Here is a 15,203-nt window from a genome sequence, read left to right as displayed (position 1 = left end):
AGGTCGAGTTGGTTGGCCGGTTGGTTGTTTGGTTGGCAGGGAAAAAGAGGCCTTTGTAGCCTATTATCTGCGGTTCGATGCCGCCAGACGGGATCATTCAAAAACACGCAGCAAGGCCATCGGCATACCTTTGCCTCCAGCTTTAGCGTCTTTGTGCCAGCTTTTTCCTTCGATCCAGAGCGGTTTAGAAACTGGCCACAGAGAGATCTGATCTCGGAGACGTGCCATACAGATGTGTCCGCGAGGTATACAGGTAGAAATTTCTGGATGGACGAAAGACCCAGATTCTTTTTAGTTGTTATAACCTTCAATCTTAAAACGAAATTAAAAATCCATTTACGATTTATTTTTCGGTGATTTATCCTACCTTATAATAAGGGAATTGATATGAAAAAGAACTTGATTAATAATAGAGGGCGCTAATTCAACGTTCGATTAACTTGGTACAAATTGGCCAATCGGACCGGATTCCGGCAGAGCGGTCGATTATTCAAATTGAGGAGGCCGCGCGCCTCTCACGACCGCCTTGGACCGCGTAATTGACCGACTATTTCGTTTTAATTGTCCGCATATCTAAATTGTGGATCATGGTGGCCGCCACCGTCAAGTTCGTCGACTTTCCGCCACCGCAGACGATGACGATGCCGCCACGTGGCCAAGCCAATTAAAGTGGCAACAACTCCCCAAAGGGCCTTGCACCGGAAACACTTTTAATTGGAAGAGACGGTGACTTACTATCTCTTTGAAAACTACTACGAGGTTAAATGAAAAGAATTCGTGAGGTTAATTACGTCTTGTAAGTGTGTCTTTGTGAGGGGATTGAAACAGAGCTTATTGCATTCTTGAAGACAATTTAGATTAAAACTAAAAAAGGATACATTTCTTGGAAGAAGTCTAAATGTGGCGGTTGGAGGATATCGAGCGCTGATAATACCTGAAACAATAATAATAAAATTTAAAAAGTTATCTAATTTATTAGTATTAGGATTTTAATAATTTTTTTTTGTTAGGAGAGTCTCGTTAAAATTTCGCAATGTCATTAAACCTACGGGACGATTACGTGATGCAATAAAACCACCTCGATCGTGTGGTGGTAACACATGCCGCGTGCACGTAGCACATGTCCCGCAACAAATTCGCGACCCGAGGCCTTTTTGCAGGTGCACCTCTTCCTGACGCCAGGTGTGCAACGTCGTCCGTCAAGAACCCGTCTACTAATAATTTATTCTTCAAAAGGGACAACAGATTGTCACCGAAGAAATTACCCCAAACATTTTTTAATCACAAAAACAAATTTTGGCTAATAAATGATCGATATTAATTGATTACCTTTAATCGCACACCTAGTTAATTAAAAATGAGTTCTAACTAATTAAGATTTATTTATAAGCTTATTAAACCTGGCGATCGATACACTTCAAAGTCCTTGGACGAGGACTTCTCGAACGCGACAAAAAAAAAGCGACGAATAGCCTGCGGGAGATGTACGAGTATCGCGATGGATTCTATATTGAAGGATAAAAGTGTACCGATAATCTTGTTACGGACGTTTTGCTAATGTAGGTCAGTCTCGGATCGATAATTATTAAGAAAGAAAAGTTTTAATTTAACTCAAATCTAATAAAACATGTACTTACGTTTTCGTGTTTGAAGAAACAGAGCATCTTCAATTCCCTAAACACCCGTTTTGAAGATACCAACGACTGGAACACGTTCGGCAGTTTTTTCAAAGCGACCCTTCGTCCATCTCTCGGGTCTGTCACAGCCCTGAAAAGTAAATGGAAAAAAAAATTAGAAACGCCGCTTGAAATGTATGTTGAGGTCAAAGAAAAATATCCGAAGAGGTGATTTCTCCCGGAGCGATTCACACGACAAATTAATGTGTCGACAATTTGAAACGGTTGCGTGAGTTCTCTTCGGGTTAGGTTTGAAATTTCAGGAGTAGTCGATCTACCGCAGCAACAGCTACTGAAGCTGGATTGAAATACGAGTTAGTGGGCGATTCATATTGCATTTTAGTTTACTTATTACATAATAATATCTCATAATATATTAATTATATTATGTTATAAAAAATACGAGAAATTTTAACTCTTAATAACAATTAACAATTGAAGAGCTTCTTTCAGTAAACGATTTCAAAAAGGTCATATACAGGTCGAAATCTATATAAATATAGCTTTAACAATAAACACCGCTCCATTTGCATAAAAATAAAACATCCTATATCTATTTTGATATTTATTTTGGACATACTCGTGTTCTATAAATTCTACAAAAAAAAACAACAATCTTGACAAAAACAAGTTTTTTGAATAACAACAATAACATTTATTGTGACAAGCTTGGCAGCAGGATTATAGTTTTCTTAAACAAAGTGGTATCTGACAACTGCTAAATACCCAGTCAATGCGCACTAGTTTTGCCTTGGTGTTACATAAACCACACCATCTTCTTGATCAACGCTTAGGCTGATGCATCATAGAATTTAATCGCATATTCTCTGGTACAAACGGCTTTGATTTTTTAGTCTGTATTTGTGGCCCAGATTCCTTAGTCCTTTTGGAAGTAGATACTAAAACCGGTCCAACGAGACCTTGCAACAGCCTTCCTGAAATCTTTTGGCGTTAGCTTATTATGCAGATTATAGAGGTAATATGCATTTACCATAGAAGCATCTAACAAGTAGAGTTAAGTCAGTCAAACCGTACGATTGTGCGAGGCTTTTATAATGAGTTAGTTGGTAGTGATTATCATATTCAATCCACTTCATTCACGCTGATCATGCTGATACAGTTTATTTAGAAAATGATTAAAGATATGTGCAAGCACAACGAGAATTCCGCCGACATTTTCATTTACCATCTCATGCTCTTGTTCCGAGTAGAAAGGCCGGTTGGCTTAGGTAGAGCTGTTTGGACTCTTAACTTAAAAATAGTGGGCCAAACAATAAGAAAAAAAGGCGGTTGTACAAGAACGCTTAGGACTCCCAAAAATATAGAGACTGTACGAGAAATGATTGTAAGAAGTCCTCAAAGATCTGCAAGGCATCATAAAGTTGCTCGTATTACTTTCGACTAGATCAGTAAGAAGAATTTTACGTGATGATTTACACCAACATTCGCACAAGATTCAAATACTTCATACTCTGAGACACCGAGATAATATTCCGCCTTAGTTTTTGTGAGCACTACAGATGTTAAAAGGCAACCCACAGCTCATCGATAATTTTAGAATAGTGATGAAGCTTATTTCCACCTCAGCGGATATGTTAATAAACATAGCTTTCACTATTGGGCCTCTGAAAATCCTTATCAACCTCACGGACAACCTCTCCATTCGGCCAAAGTTATTCTTTGGTGTGCGATGTCTTCGAATAGCATAATTGGCCCATACTACTTTGAGAATGATGATAGCCATGCAATTATCGTAACATCAGCGCTTTATGTTCGAATGCTGGAAACCTTTTTCATCCCACAAGTGCTATGAATGAGAATACTCATTTCTAACAAGATGGAACAACTTGTCACACAGCTATAGTTACAATGAACTTTCTTAGGAATATTTTCCGAATCGCCTCATCAATATAACTGGGAATATTCATTGATTTCCACGATCGCCAGACCTCAGCTCGTGTAACAATTTTTTTATGGGGATACCTCAACTCTAAGGTGTGTGAGGTATGCCCAGCAACAATACAAGACGTAAAAGTGCAGATTGAAAATGAAATTCGTACAATAATGCCAGTGATATTACGACGTGTCATTGCTACTTCCTAGAAAAGACTTAGACAATATGTGCAAAATGATGATCGTCATCTTCCTGAAATAATATTTAAAAGATGTTTTTTATGCTTCACATAAATTTTCATCGTTTCTCTTAACATTTGTTGCAAAAGAAATTAAATTTATGTTTTATACCACTTTTTTAATAGTTTTGAATAGTAATGTTTGATTGCCTCACCTTGTATATTGTACATAAACTCAAAACTTACTTAATTATTGTTGAAAATCAAAAATATTCTAATATTTTATTACAGTTTATTCGGTTTTTGTTGGAACAAATTGAAAGTCGTTAATATTGATAAAAACCGGAGCTTCGAATGAAAGTTGAACCGAAAACTGGAAACTAGAAAAAAAAAACGTAATTTTTGTTGGACCGAAAATCAAGTTGAATCAAAAAAAATATGTATCGGTTTATTCCGGATTACCACGACATTTTTAAAATGTTTCATAAATAAATTTAATATTAATTTATTTTGTATTTACGAAGCAAAATAATTGTTTAGTACCATTGACATTTTTATCTCGTTTTATACGTTTCCGCTATTAAAATTGGTAGATTTCCATGGGAAAGTTAACAATCATTTGATAACGCGGTGATATGATAACGTTTAACTCGGGTGAATGAGGGGGTTTATTCAGTGATGAGGTTCACTTTATTGACTTACTTGTTGAGATTGTTTTTGGATGAATTGTTCAGTGGTTTATTCTAATAAAAGACTTTTCAAACTTGCAAACTTTGTAGCAATAAATTACCGTGACTGCGTTTTATTCCATGACTGACATTCGAATTAATCACCATGTTCAAGTAGGACAATATAAAGTTTTAAAATACAGCAATATTTATATTTAGCTATTTAGATATGGATTTGAAATTAATAAATTATTACTTGGACAAAATATCCAACACAAAATGATCTAAAAGTTATTGGCAAGAAATGTTAAATCTCGTAAATGTAACTTATAGAATTTATTACAACTGAACCTTCTCCTGATCTGCAAATCAAAAGATATTCATCTACAATGTTAGACGTTTGACGGCTGTATCTTAGCAATAACGCGCTTTATCGGATTAACGACTTCAGTACAATTCGATAAGTTGAGGATTCGATGAAACTAATCTATTAAGATATGAACTTCTTCATAATTTTTATTATTATCTAGAAATGAAAGCTGTATCTCTTATTCAAGTAACATCCTATATGTCAAAACATTCGTGTAGAAATGTTTGCTATAGTTGAAAATGTAATTAAATAATAAGTAACAAGCAAATACAAAAACAGTTAATAACAACAACATTCAAAACATTATTATATTTCTAATATAATTTATTTCTATTTTTCTACCTCGTGTCCACTACGTCCATTTTAAAGCATTTCATTTAATATCGTCATAATTGATTTTGTGTCCAGTGTTTGAAGTTAACTTGTTTTTAAATAGAACTTGTATTTAATTATAAAATACAAAAATGTTATGAAACACAAATAATTATAATAAACTTATTAATTAAACACAATTATTGATAATTCATTGTGTGTTGATTCGTACTTCTTTTAATTACTACCTTTAATTACATACACAATAATTAATGCGTGGTGAGAGCTTTACTGGTGCGAGATAATAACTGACTTTAGCAAAGCTTTTATAGTTTTATCTCGTGGAGATAAAGAGATTCAGAAATTCTATGTCTATTTTATATCTTGCAAGTGTTCGGGGTATCCTACTTTGAAGATTACAGCCAAGGATTGCAAGGATTATCTTGGGGATTTTGTTCTAGTGACTTAATTCTTAGTTATTTATTGAATTGCTTTCAATAGGAAATTCTTGTTGTGTTTTCGGTAGTTATACGTGTGCAAATTAGTATTCGTGTTCTTTGATTCATTCATTTCATATGCGCTTGTATTCATATTATTTTCGCCAAGGTATTGATTAGTAACTGCAAGTATTCTAAACGTTTGTCACATTTAGTTAATGAATTGAGTGGTGAAAAATTTATAATATTAATATTAGTCTGATCCCCGAAGACAATTTTTGCTGCTATCTATTTCCATTTATCATACGTAGTACTTCAATTATCTAATCAATCTAACAACGGATTATTGTTGGATGGTGTGTATTTGGTTTTATAAATGGTTTACAGTTTATATTTGATCAATCAAGAGATGCATCAAGAAACTTGTCTAACTTGCTTTTATCTTCTGGATTTTACAGTAAATAGGTACTTTTCAATACTTTTGTGTATAAAATCATCTTTACCATGATTTCTAATGAAATCTGACTTTAACTTTAATGATCTTATTATGATGTATTGATAGTTGTTCTAAAAATTAATCAATCCTTTCGGCATCTTCGCTATCTAAGTTACCAGATACTTAAACACACATACACACTGCTAAACTCCTATTGATCTACAGCTCATTGTGACTTCTGGCCTTCTCCAAACATTGTCCATCCATCGCCCCCTTGCCATGGCCTTCCTCTTGGTCGACGATCCTCTGGTGTTTGAGTGAGAAGTGTTCCAGCCATCTCAGTCTTCAGGCTTTAATCCACGTTGATAGTTCTAGTCCTTCCTGCAGTTCTCTTGTCTTGTAGTTCATTAATTGTCTCCATCCTCCCAAGTTTGTACCATATTTTGACTCGTATATCCTTCATAACATTTTTCTTTCAAACCAGTTTAACAACTCTTGGTTATTGAGTGTTCATGTTGTGCAGACTGTCTTGTCTTCCTTTACATCATTTACACATTAAGTTTTTGTTGAATTTCATTAAAGCCAATATACCTTTAAGTTGTTTTCAGTTATAAAACGGATCTTTGCTGTTACTTGATTGCGTTCATGAAATTTATTCACATCAGTCGTTGATATTTTGTACTTCCGCAGATATTATTATTCCACATCCTATTGTATGGTAATTATCTAGGTTGATAGCTTGTTTGGACCTTCCAGTGCCTTTTCAGTACTTTCTTGTACCTTTCGTAATATAGAAGAAAATTGGTTTCTCTACGCGCGCGACTTTTACTACGGTGTAGATGTTGTATTCTTTCAGTTGGTGAAACATCTGAAAGAATATCATATTTCAACCTATAGACATGGCAAGTTTGTGTTCCTCATGTAGTTAAAGAGTTTACAACTTTTTGTTATTTAGGCAATATTTGCCTTTTCATCGACTTTTCTTTTAGTTTATTTAGCGAAAGGATGTTGTTTTGTACGTGTTTATCCATTTTTTTGTATCTGCGAACAAATAATTTTCATTCTGTCGTTCTCTTCGTTTCTTTTCTTCGTCATAGAAGAGACCCATCTGGTTTCTTGTATTGGTATGCCCAAGCAATGGTTTCACCAGTGCAAACTTGGTTCCTCATGAGATGCTAATATTATAAAATATGATGACCATTGGTATTTTTCATTCTTTAGGTAATATTTCATCCTCTTCCAGACATCTTAAATATTCCAACATAGCAGAATAGAATCTCTTAATACTCGCTTGAGATTCCGCATACTTTGCTATTCGGAAATACAGTCTGATTATTATCTGATGATTTAGCCATTTTTTCATTAAGTTTTCATCAAGCTGTTATATTCAAAAATCGTGAAGGTCTTCAAGTTTGTTAAAAATTCTTCAAAGTGGTAAATATCACTTGTATTTATTGGGGTGGATTGGAAAAGATGGAGTCGAAAATAATTAAGTAGGTACTTATAGCAATAACAACTCTTCTTTCAACATTGAAGTCATCTTGTCTCGCCAGGTTAAGGATCTTCTTATATTCCAAGCCTCTCAGGAATAAAATCCACCAGGACATTTTTACACGAGATGTTATTAATTCGTACGAAAATATGTTCCTAGCGCCAATTACTTATACTGTTTAACTAGCCAATGTATTATTAAAATAAACTTTTATTTAATAATAAAATACAAGAATGTTGTATTAAAACACAAATACTTATAATCAACTTATTAGTTATACAATTATTTATTTATAGATTCGTATTTCACATAATTTTTAGAACGAAGTGTGTAAACAATAATTAGAACTGGGTGTGAGCTTAACCAATGTAGAGAATTATCTGTTTAAGATAAAGACTTCCACGAATTTTAGGTCTACTTTAAACCTTGCAGGTGTTCGAAGCATGCAACTCTGTGTATTGCAGTAATTTAATTAGATTACACTTAATTAATTTTGACATTTGAATTAGTTGAATTAATTTAAATTAGAAAAATTTATGATTTCTAACCTAGATATTAAACACCTACCATTTGAAGTTTGTGGTCGTTACATGGAACTCATTTTAAGTTTTTTACAGCTTTGCATTTACATCAGAAAATTCACTTACAATTAGTTCTCTTTGTTACATCGCACTTAACTAATTAATTTCAGTAATAATTTCAGTTCAAAAGTAGTAGAAAGTTTTTTACTTTTAATATAATGAATTCAGTGATCAGAATTAATATCACGTTAAATGTCGATTTCTAATTATGCAAAAAAAATGATATAAAACTAAAATTAGAATATTTATAAAGAAAAGTGTCATCCGCCTAAATTGCCAAATTTTTCCATTAAATCTAATATTCGTAAAAATCAATTTCTTAGAAGATTGTTATGACATTTTCATGATATATAAACAAAATTATCCATTTTATTAAGGTGACTCGTATTTTGTAAATCTCATTTAAAAACTCATTTAATTACGTAGATATAATATTAGATTGACTATTATTGAATATTTTTGATCGTTTTAATTGAACATTCAATCGTGCTGAAAGTTAGAAGATTAGAGAAATGAGTCATCATTTTAATGGTAAAACCCAGGTTCGAAAGTCACTCTTAATTTTTGAGTAATACACCTTTAATATTAATCGATGTTTGTGGTAATTTTATTTACTGATTTTGATTAAAATTGTTGTATGTTATGTAAATCATGTAAACTGAAATTATACATTATCTGAATACATATTTAGTCACTAATTTAGTTAAAAAAAAGTAAATTAGTGCTTTTCTAATCGTGGAAAAATGTTAGATATTAAATCATCCAATTTACATAAACGCAATAGGTAAACATACAATATTATTTATAATTGTACCTAATTTACTGTGCCTTTACGATCTATTATGATATAATCTAATCAAAATCGACATTATTATAACCATTGTTTCTTATGCACATATAGCTACTGAAAAGGAACTAAACTCATATCAAAACCTGTAGTTAATTCAGTTGAGTCATATATGCAGCACTGTCAACAAGTGTTGTTTTGTCAACTTCACAAGACAGTTCCAGCAATGATGACACCATCATGACATATTATATTAAAAAAAGAGAAGAATGATCAGAAAAGGATTTTGGACTACCCAGCTCTTATGTTCTTCCATCTGTCTTTACACTCTGCCGCTAAAAAAAATTAAATGGGTCTCTTTACTTTACAAATATTTGGGAGATGGTACAACATTGACATCGATTGCTATCTACTTCGTTAGAGAAGAGTTCACAATTGGTTGCATCGTGACTGAGACAATTCAAATAATTTGGCACATACTGCAACGGACACACATGGCTGTTCCAATAAGAAACTAGTAGATATAGATAGCCGAGCGATTTGATTCACTCTGGAATCTAGAGAACATCTAGAACATGTGAGTGTCGAGAAATTTCTCAACCCAAACAGTACAATTACCTTGCTGCGATGCCAATGGTACTTTCACAATGATTGAAACAGGTTATGCTAGAAGAAACGGTGAATTGTCATTAAAGCAACATGCGTCTTTCACAATTTTGTGAGAAGACGAGAATAACTTCTCTACATGCCAACTGTTACAGTTAAAGTCATCAAAAGTTGTTAGTCACTCATCTGACTGGTGACTTGTTACAATCTGGTTTTCGTGAATTACAGACGAGCCCGCAATCATTAGTGCCGTGGTGGAGTCTCATTGGATCACATAATAATAATAATTTATTTCCAAAAAACTCAAAAGTTACATGTCGTCAGATACAGTATTTGTATTTCAATATGTAATTCATAACATTATAGAAAATATAATAATACAGAATATATGACAAGATTTCTACAGCTTCAGTTTGCCTGGCAAATCCATGAACTCGCTGACACCGTAGTATGGGTTTTCACGAAAGTGCTTCCTTAATCTCGTTTTGTAATGAAAGCGGAGCATTGATGTAGTTGTATCTATAAGTTTGTTATAAAATTTTACGCCCTGGTAATATACTGATTGTTGACAGATATGTATAAGTCGGTGGTATGGAATTTGTAGAGATAAGTTGTTCCTCATACTGTATTGATGATATTGCGCGACACATCATTCATGTTTTGTTTTATGAAAATAAGACATCTATACATATACAGCTAATAAACAGTCATTACTTTTAATTCTTTAAACAATCCAATTCATTTGATTTACATTCATCAACTTCCCCAGAACAACACACTATAAGACATAATGCTGTAGAAATTCGAATAATGCACCACCATTGCTGTATGTCGATCTGTCAATCACATCACTGTTCTTAGCTGGAAAACTGCTGAACTGAGTTTCTTTCCAACTTCATGTATCTGTGTATTCCATTTCAGATAACTCTCTAATAGTACTCCCAGTAGTTTAGCAGCTGGGATGTGACTTAATATAGGAAGTGACTTAAAGTAATCTGGTTAGTAATTCGAATCACTGATCAGTTCAGTAGTTTTCAGTAGCTCCGTGTGCAAACGGCCTAAGATATGCTATACATGACAAAATTTGGTATGATTACCAAATTTTGTCCACCACGGAATTGGTCATAAAATTTATGTCCAAATAACGATGATAATTAAGTTAGAGAACGCAACCTACGCGAAGTTATAATTTTTTTAACTCCCAATTAGATAGGATTTTACACGGATAGTATTTTGATTACAACAAGAGAACCTCTCAACCGATTTTGATGAGCAACATCCCATTCAAAAGCTTAACCCTTTGCCAATACAAAAGTGGAAATGCCCGATTCGAAATCTCTTTCAAAAATTATCTTTTTAGGTCATGACTACCCATCATAACTTGTAAACGATGTACTCAACCGTGTTTGAGTTGTTGTTTATACACTTATGGACGCCTCCTACAACTTTTTCGTATAACTTACGTAATATTTTGGACATTTCCACTTTCGTATTGACCAAGCATTAAGCTTTCGAATGAGATATTGTTCATCGAAATCTCTTGATATAATCAAAACACTATACATGTAAAATCTTATCTAATTAGGGGCTAACTTCACATAGGTGAGAACGCACGATGAAATAAAGCCTAATAATTCATAAAATCGCAAGTTATGAATAAAGGGGCCTTTGATTGACACACCCTAGGATTTTGACACATCCTATATTTACTTTTAACACAGTATTCCTCATAAAGCGTCATTTAGCATCCTTTATTAAAATCATCATTGTTAAACGTGGACCAAATTTAGTTCATTATTTATTATTATACAGCATTTTTTGAAACATGCGCGTTTAAGATTAAAATTTGCACATTGTTCTTGTATTTTGAGGTGTCCTAATAGTCTGCCTTGCCCCTAGTTTTCAACGAACCACACCTTCGATGATCCGGAAGGCCTCCAGCCACGATAAAATTGACTTCCGTGTTTTGTGTCTACATAACACGAAAGTTTGATTCTTTTTACACCCTTTTATTCGTTCGGCTAATTATGAGCAAATTGTTTAGAATAGATATTCTCATATAAAATGATCTAAATAAGGAATCGTAAGTTAATAAAAACAACGCAGCAAAATCTATAAATATAAGTAATAAAAATATCTGATGATATTTTAGTAAATCCGATTTTTTTCTTTTTTTTTCTGTTGGACTCGTCTGAATCGAAATGATTCGAGAAAGTAAATCACATCTGGTGGGAATAACCTTGCGTTCCGGTGCTAAATGGTGCGGCGTCGGTAAGGCACCTTACGTTTTAAATACGGGCCGTCGACCCAGTGACGGACGATCGCGACCCATGGGCCGCCGTTCGGTGCACGTTTATTTTTAGGCGTCCGCCGCGGATGTTGAACTTGGTACGTGTCCAAGGTACGACTGAACCTTCCAGGTTCAAGGACGTTGGTAATCTCTTTGTTTTACACGATTTTTCACTAATCGAAAAAATAACGAAAAAATTCCACACGTGTCCGATTAATCGTAAAAACCAACAAAAAAAACCGTATAGACGAGATTAGTGCTTATGAAATTTAGCCTAGAACTTTTATTATCAAAGTCGTGCCAAGATCTATTTTGTTTGAAAAACAAAACCTTCGCTGAATCCAAACCAACACAAAGTTGTCGAAAAGAAATTTGATACAACAACGCAAACGAGAAACCTTCAAGTGTTTCAAATGTAACGCGCTTGTAAGAAAATAGGATCTCTAAAGTTTCTGTAGTCTAAATTTGCCGATAAATCAATTACACGGTGCCATAAATTCTGTTATCGCCAAATCCTACAAGCCATTAATCGTCGAGTTACTAATCAATGCGTCAAAGTCAGTATCAAGTAACCGTTAGCATTGCCACACGTCCACACGCAAACTACACACACGGAGTTGCGACTGTCTGTTAAGAATTTACATAACCCACTAAAAAAATCGACGATTTTTCACCACAATCAACCATCGCGTATTTACGAAACAAGTCTTATAAGGCGATCTCTCCATAAATATATGCAACTATTTCGCAATTACCACTAATGCAATGCGTTCGCGGTGTATATTTACTATCAGGTTTTAGCGTAAAGTTGGGTGGTACCAGAAAATTGTCGTTCAAAGTAGTAAACCGATAGAAAATACGCCCATTAAATTAAATTAGCACGTGCAGGGAGCTAATAACGAATTACACCCGATTCAATTAACGATTTCCAACAGGAAATTGTAAATTAGAAGTTAACTGATGACCATACTTTAAATTGGTAAGATTTATTTCAGTTTTAATTAATAAGAAGTTTTTAGAAATTGGTATGTATTGAAGTGAAAAGGATTAATAATTTCAACCTATGAAATGTTCGTATTTGACTGTATCGGTATTGCTTGTGTATCGGTGCAATCCAAATAATTAACCAAATTCGCGTAGATTCTGAGTGAGCAGTATGTATCAAGTACACATATTAACCTGATGTAGAGAGGGAAGGTTTAAACATGGGGCTACTAAGCATCCTCGCCAAGTTAAGCATGCTCGATGTAGTTTACCCACTCGGAATCTAATGGCGTCCACGAGAATACTTAACGGGCTAACAAAGAGATATAGATCAATATGAACAAAAGCTACTATTTACACATAAAAAAATACCGAGTAAATTCGATTGCCAAACGGTAATTTCAATGCAACTCTTTGTTTTATTCCTTTTGTTTGTAGAAGGCGAATCCAAATCATTTTTCGCAATAATTTATAATGCTTTTAGCCATCACAATGAAAGAATGGAAAGTACGAGTCAGAAAGAATAAATTAGAGATGCTAGAACCAAAAAATAATAATTTATTTGATTATATAGTAATACCTCGAATATAACGGATTAATAATTTATTTTAAAATTTTTAATTTGCACTTACTATTTGAATGAATAATTTTAATGCACATAAATTCGAACAGCTACCCACACTGTTACATTCTGTATTAGTTAGTTCTAGTTTTAGTTCAATAATAATACTAATTAATCTAACGCTAAATAATATTGTTGTGCACTTTTCATTGAACTAAAACTAGACTAATACTAGACCTAGAACTAGAAAGTTTCGGGTTTAGCAGAAATACTACACTCAAAGTCTACGACGCACGGTATTATTCGAAAGTTTCTAGTTTTAGTTTTATTTCCGATTTTATACTTACTACCATTCCGGTTTCTTTCATATTAATGTTCTCAGAATGTTTCATTTATATAGTGTGTCCTGTTAACACTTGAACGAGAAATCGTTTATCCTTACTCCGCCGAGGTCACTTGCGGGCGAGGCACTACATTTAATTGATGTATTCAATTCAGCGCCTAGCTTGCAAACGACCTCGGCGAATTAAGGGTAAATGTCTTCTTATAGCAGACATTGTAGTTTTACCAAGACATATAAGAAGGGGCCCTGAATTTGATACATCAATACAAAGTTGTCAAGTTTAGAGGATTGTAGCGCCTCGCCCGAAGGCGACCTCGGCGGTTTGAGGGTAAATGTCTTTTTATAGGAAACTTTGTGTTTTTATCAAGATAAAATGATCGTCACAACGAACAAATCGTCGAGGTTGTTTGTGGATGAAGCGATGAATTTGATATATCAATATGAAATCGTCAGTTTTCAAGTATTCTACTACCTTGGCACTTTCAGGCGAAATCGTTCCTTATACAGGGTGATTCACATAAGAACCGACACAAAGCAGGGACATGTAGAGGACAATAAATTAAGATGATTTAACGCAACTTATCTCTATAACAAGTTGTACCTCTGAGGAGTTATAGGCTTTCAAAATTGGATCTTAAATTTTTAAAACATTGAATATCTTCGTAATACATTAAGCTAGAAAAACCAAATTTGGTATACGCTATGAGTGTACCGAGGGTATTAATTGGTAGCAAGTTGAGACCAATTTGAGGCATTTCAAAGGGTTGATTAAGGGTGATGGTTCCCTAAATGTTGGCAGATTTTTTTAACCTTTTTGTGGATTTAATACATTATTACCTCATTTCATGTGGAATTTAATTCTAAAACTTTTTTTACTCTTACTATTTTTTAAAAAACATTGTTGTTTTCATAAAAAACTCAAAAAACTAAAGACGCGTATCTTGTTAATGCTACTTAAAATCATCGAAAATTCAGTAGTCGGCTGTGAAATTGTACGTAATTTGAGGAATAAACTGTTTATTATGAACTAAAAAGACATAATCCATAAACAAAATTAGTTTAGGCATAATAATTTTCTAGTGATAAAGAGAAAATCCCCAAAATCTCAAAATTAAGTACTTTTGGTTTTAAAATCGATCATAACTAAAGAATGAAAAGTGATGACGAAAAGTTTTTTAGAAATAAATTGTTTATTATGAACTAAAAAAACATCATCCATAAACAAATTTAGTTTAGGTATGATGATTTCCTAGTGATAAAGAAAAAATCACCAAAATGTTAAAATTGAGTACATTTGGTATTAAAATAGATCATAACTCAAAAATTAAAGGTGATGGAGAAAAGTATATTTGAAATACATTGTTTATTATGAACTAAAAGGACATTACTCATAAACAGATTTGGTTTAGTTATAATGATTTTCTAATGATAAAAAGAGAAAATCATCGAAATATCAAAATTGAGTACTTTTGGTATTAAAATTGATCATAACTCAAGGATGAAAGGTGATGGAGAAAAGTTTTTTAGGAATAAGTTGTTTATTGTCAACTAAGAAGACGTCATAAATAAACAAATTTAGTTTAGATG

At 33.4% G+C, this 15,203-nt stretch overlaps 1 protein-coding gene across 6 annotated transcripts in view; it reads right to left on the bottom strand.

The window, feature by feature from the left end:
* The window catches only part of LOC111426155 (serine/threonine-protein kinase nemo), a 76,941-nt gene that overhangs the window by 17,429 nt on the left and 44,309 nt on the right, over positions 1–15,203 (bottom strand). For all 6 annotated transcript variants that reach the window (XR_002707790.2, XR_002707792.2, XR_002707794.2 and 3 more), the window contains exons 2-3: positions 1,638–1,767; positions 879–934 (exon numbers count right to left, since the gene is read on the bottom strand). Coding sequence is in view for 3 of the 6 variants with exons in the window: in XM_023060562.2 (XP_022916330.1) it covers positions 879–934; positions 1,638–1,767 (186 nt within the window). In the remaining 3 variants the exon portion in view is untranslated. The remainder of the gene's footprint in view (positions 1–878; positions 935–1,637; positions 1,768–15,203) is intronic.

The sequence above is a fragment of the Onthophagus taurus genome, chromosome 2 (assembly GCF_036711975.1).
Source record: "Onthophagus taurus isolate NC chromosome 2, IU_Otau_3.0, whole genome shotgun sequence".
In the NCBI taxonomy this organism is placed as follows: Eukaryota; Metazoa; Arthropoda; class Insecta; order Coleoptera; family Scarabaeidae; genus Onthophagus; species Onthophagus taurus.
This window is presented reverse-complemented; position numbering and strand designations above follow the sequence as displayed.